The sequence below is a fragment of the Penaeus vannamei genome, chromosome 9 (assembly GCF_042767895.1).
Source record: "Penaeus vannamei isolate JL-2024 chromosome 9, ASM4276789v1, whole genome shotgun sequence".
NCBI classification, from domain to species: Eukaryota; Metazoa; Arthropoda; class Malacostraca; order Decapoda; family Penaeidae; genus Penaeus; species Penaeus vannamei.
Genome location: NC_091557.1, coordinates 37,788,365 through 37,792,957, shown reverse-complemented (window position 1 = coordinate 37,792,957; position 4,593 = coordinate 37,788,365). Strand labels below are relative to the sequence as shown.

General features: G+C 43.0%; 1 protein-coding gene across 22 annotated transcripts in view; it reads right to left on the bottom strand.

The window, feature by feature from the left end:
* Positions 1–208: 208 nt before the first annotated feature.
* Positions 209–4,593, bottom strand: part of chico (insulin receptor substrate 1 chico) — a 164,058-nt gene continuing 159,673 nt past the window's right edge. For 13 of the 22 annotated variants that reach the window (XM_070125718.1, XM_070125720.1, XM_070125721.1 and 10 more), the window contains 2 exons: positions 4,095–4,286; positions 209–3,026 (listed from right to left, as the gene is read on the bottom strand). In XM_070125718.1, the coding sequence (XP_069981819.1) occupies positions 332–3,026; positions 4,095–4,286 (2,887 nt within the window). In that variant the 3' untranslated portion in view covers positions 209–331. The remainder of the gene's footprint in view (positions 3,027–4,094; positions 4,287–4,593) is intronic. The other 9 variants (XM_070125732.1, XM_070125734.1, XM_070125733.1 and 6 more) reach the window with 1 other exon arrangement.

The window sequence follows — 4,593 nt, the reverse complement described above, 5'->3', positions numbered from 1 at the left end:
AAAAGTGTTAATTCTGCATATTTTCATTGCTCATGTCCTGAAATTATTCTTACTTTTATGTGCACTTTCTATTACATCACAATAATTATTCAAAACTATTAAGGATCTGTTTTTTTTTATGATTAATTGTTATTATGATCATTTAGTTGTATTCTAATTGTGTACTGGCGTTGATTTACATGCAAAAAATATTAAATAAAACACAAAGTCATACTGACATGTTTTTACTTTTATTTAACTTATGTACTTAATCTTATAAATCATCTATACAGTTTTGATTTGCGTGGGTGTGGGAGTAAAGGGAGAGGCATGTGTAAATGAGGTGGGGATGTTAGTGTCGTTTGTCGCGGGTAAGGGAGGTAGTACGCAAACCCTCACTCTTGGTGAAGTCTATTTGAGCATAACTGAGGGGTTCGTCTTCCTCCCCAACCGCAGGTTCTTGGAGACACGCAGTATGAGGAACTCCAGCCCCACTTGTAGACCGGCGGCCAGCTAGAGGTGAAGGCATCACGCCCTCACAACGAGCTGGAGCTAAATCCAAAGAGACATAATTTAGTCCACTGTCTCCACTGCTGCAGCCACTGCTAGCTGTTGAAGTCGACTGCTGACTGGAAGAGGAAGAGGAGACACTAGCGTGGGATGTAGAATCAACCGGCGTCTCCTGGGCCCGGCCTGACCCCCCAAGCCCACTCTCCCGCCGTCCAACACCCACATTAACCACAGTGCAGGTGGAAGATGCTGAAGAAAGACCACCTTCACTTAACGATGACACAGATGATACAGAACCTCTTAGGGTCGGAGATGTAGGTGGTGAATATGACACAGGTGATGAGCATGCTGATGCTGCCCGACCACTACTCCCTTGGCTCCCTGACCCAGCTCTTGGTTCTGATAATTGTTTTTTTACCCGCACCTCGCCACCTACTGCAGAACTCTCAGGGGCACCTGGGCCACTGTGACTCCGACATCTTTCACTCGTGGCACTACCTCCAGAGCTGCCTAAGTTTAGCCGCTCCAAGGTGGCAGAGAGGCTGGCATCAGGACGGCCACCAAGGAGAGCTGAGGGAATGTCTGGTCGACGAGTTACTGTGCGAGGAGAAACAGGTTTCGGCGGGGTTTGTCCTGGGGTCATTAACAAATACCCACTTTCCCCACTACCACCATCGTTCTCTTCTCCATAATTACTGCCACTTAACCGCTTACTGTCACGACGATTCTGATCTCTAGAACCCCCATATCCTAAACTGGGACTACTCTTTTCACTAGATTCACCCTTCGATGTAAGACTGGTTTTCCTCTTAGGGGAAACCGTGCCTGGCATAGGTGCAGGCTGTGGTGGAATCAGAGAGGTGCTGTGTGACTCTGGGCGACCTCCTGGGCACATGTTCACATACTCACGTGGTTGCTGAGGGTCAGATGGTGTCTCAGGTGTTTTACATGCTGACATTGGAGAAACATTCATGTAGTCTGATGATACTGAGCCTGTGGATACTTTTCGTTGTTTATTCTCGACATTTAAATTCTTATCTGAGCTGCCTAGTGATAAGTTTACATATGCCCCCATATCATTGCTATTAATATTTAAATGTTGCTGCTGACTGTTGACAGAAACATCAGTGTTACCTGACTCTAAGCCTATATTTCTCTGCTTTTCCTCCAGCTTAGTGTCTGCCTGAGATAACGTTTCAAATATCCCTGAAGTTCTCTTGCTACCACCGCTGTTGTTAGTTGTTTGTTTATTCTGCTGGTCACCACTATTAGGAACTGTCTGTGAGGATGAGGCGACGCTCGAGCTATCACCTGATATGGCACTCTCCTCTGCTTCTCTACTCGATTCTCTAATGCAACTTGTGCCGATGCCTGAGCTTACACTTGATGAGCCCCCAGAACTTTCCTTTGCTGCTCCATCTTTACTACTATCCTTACTTTCACTTTTCTTGCGTGTTAGACTCGAAAATGGACTAGGAGTTCCTCGACTGGACTTAGGAAGTGGACTACCAGTAGGTGAAAGCGGGGTCTTAGGAGGGGTGCCTGAGGAATTCTTTCGACCTAAGAAGGTTGAGAGAGAGGATAAGGGACTTGTTCCTTTTTTGCTACTTTCCTGGGCATTCTCCCCATCACTTCCCTTCCCCATTACTGCTATTGGGTCTGATTTCTTGCGTTTGGTGCTGTCCTTAAATGACTTTCTCTTACTGCTTTTCTTTTTCTTACTCTTCTCTCCATCAAGAGAATGGGAAGATTCAAAACTGCCACGGAGGTCAATGGGCATGTACTCGTCCTGCTGTGAAGAAAAGTCTTGGGAAGACAATGGATTAAATGTGGACGAAATCTTTCTGACTCTAGCACCAATGGAAGATGAGCTGTTGGAAGTTGTGGAGGACGAGGATACAGGTGTGAGAGGAAGCGTCCCCAGACCTTTGCCTTGACTCATGTCCACATAACCATCGTTTGGCCCTGAGGTACTCAGTGAGGAAACTAATCTGTCACTGCTTTTAGACATATCTAAGTATGGGTCATTTAAACCATGTCCCCTTAAGAAATCTTTGCTGTTCATCTCTAGGTATTCAGAGTTTGCAGAGGACTGACCACTGGAGACCGCAGGCCTCAAATTCATAGGCAAGTACCCATCACAAACATCTGAACCACCTCCACGAGGACTCGGTGTAAAATCAAGCTCAAAGGGACTCTTACCCTCCGGGATCTCCATACCCTTGGCAGACAACTCACTTTCTGATTTCTTTTTGTCTCTTTTCATAGAATCAAAAACTGAAGATTTGCCATTCCCTGAGGACTTGGAATTGGAACGATGTCTCTGTCCTGTGAAGGTTCTCTTAATGCTCTCTATACTACTACTCTTTTTCTCCTTCTCAGCTGATATACTGTCGCAGCTCTTGTTCTTGGTGAAGTCAAACTCCATCAGGTCGTTGTTCCGCTCTTGGTTCCGTGCTTGGAGGAAGCCCCGGAAGAATGTCCCAGGGGTCCCTGACCACGAGTTGGAGATAGGCGACGTCCCCAGAATTGGCGCGCTGCAAAGCCACAGAATGAAATTATTATTCTAGACAATTTTTTTCAATATCATTGCAGTGCATGAAACATTTTATTTGATTAAAAACAAAACAGAAGCCAATTTCTTAATATATTCACTCAAAGTGCTATGACACACAAGGAAAAATAATAAAAACTTTTATTTTATAAAGAAACTATACCAAATAGCAAAATTTTCACACCAAAATTATACCAAGATAGACATTTTCCTTTCAACCAATTTCTTATTGCCTTTATTACAAAGACAAAGCATATTATCTTACTATCTTATATCCATATAACAGGAGCCAAGTTTTCATTAGATAAAGGAATTGGATATTGCATACACCTATTAATACAAAAGGTAAAAGTAAAACCAATGGAAAACAAAAAAGAAAGAAAAAAAAACACAAACAGCAGCTCACATAAAACACTACTTGAGGAATTTCCTAAAATTTGTGAAATAACAATCTCCTGAATTTAGCTCTACATACTTGTTCATACTTTATCTTTAAAAAGGTATATAATAAGACCTTGTATTATTCCAAAGCAGCATTATGAACACAGAATCACAATAACTACACTTGTCCAAATGAAGCAGCCTTGCAGTTCAATAAATATCCATTATATACAAAGCCTCACCTACTTTCTTTATTTACAACTAAAAATTTAAACACAAAATGAGTATTTGAAGGATATTACCAGTCTCCTTTTCCAAATCTATTGTTTTAACCTCAAACAACATAAAGAAAAAAAATATATATATATAATGCACATTTAATTCTGGTACACTGTAGTACCATCCATGCTGGTAGCCTGTGCTAGTAGCCCCCCGTGCAGCCAGCAAGCATCCATGTTGCCACAAGCATATTGGAACATTGTTATACACTGAATTACACTTCCACAATAAAAATAAAAAAATAAAAAAATAAAACAATAACTTCAACACAAGACAGAACCCCACTTCATACAATGGTATGGGATAGGATAAACATTTTGCCTGAAGAACAAAGTCACCCGCAACCCCAAGATGGGCCAGTCTGTGACGTGCATAACAAATACAACCCTACCTTGATGATTTGCTTTTCACTTGTTTTCCCTTCTCCTTAATAGAAGGTGAGAACTCGGTGACAGAGGCAGAAGTGGCAGTTGCTGTGCCACCTGCCACCTGGCCGGCTCTGCCACCCGCTAGCCTGAGGCTCACACGTGACCCCACAGAGAAGGCTCGTACACGGGCAGGTTCAGCTGGGCTCACCTCCAGTCTGTTGTAGTTGTGGACCCACACAGGAGGGATGGAGGAGGCAGGAAGAAGGAGCAACAGGACGAGTGTTACTTTACAGTTACTGTGTTAGCAGCCCAGGGCAGCGACACCGCAGAACATGGCACGACACCTACCAACACCCATTCTGCTAATTCTCTTTTCCCTAACATTCAGATCTTTCACTTTTCCAATCTTTTTGGCAATGCTTTACAGCCTCTGGTGAGTGTTATAAAACATAATGCTGGACAACTACAACTAATTCATTTGACAAGGAAATGTTATTAAACTCACAGATCTTCACAAGTAGC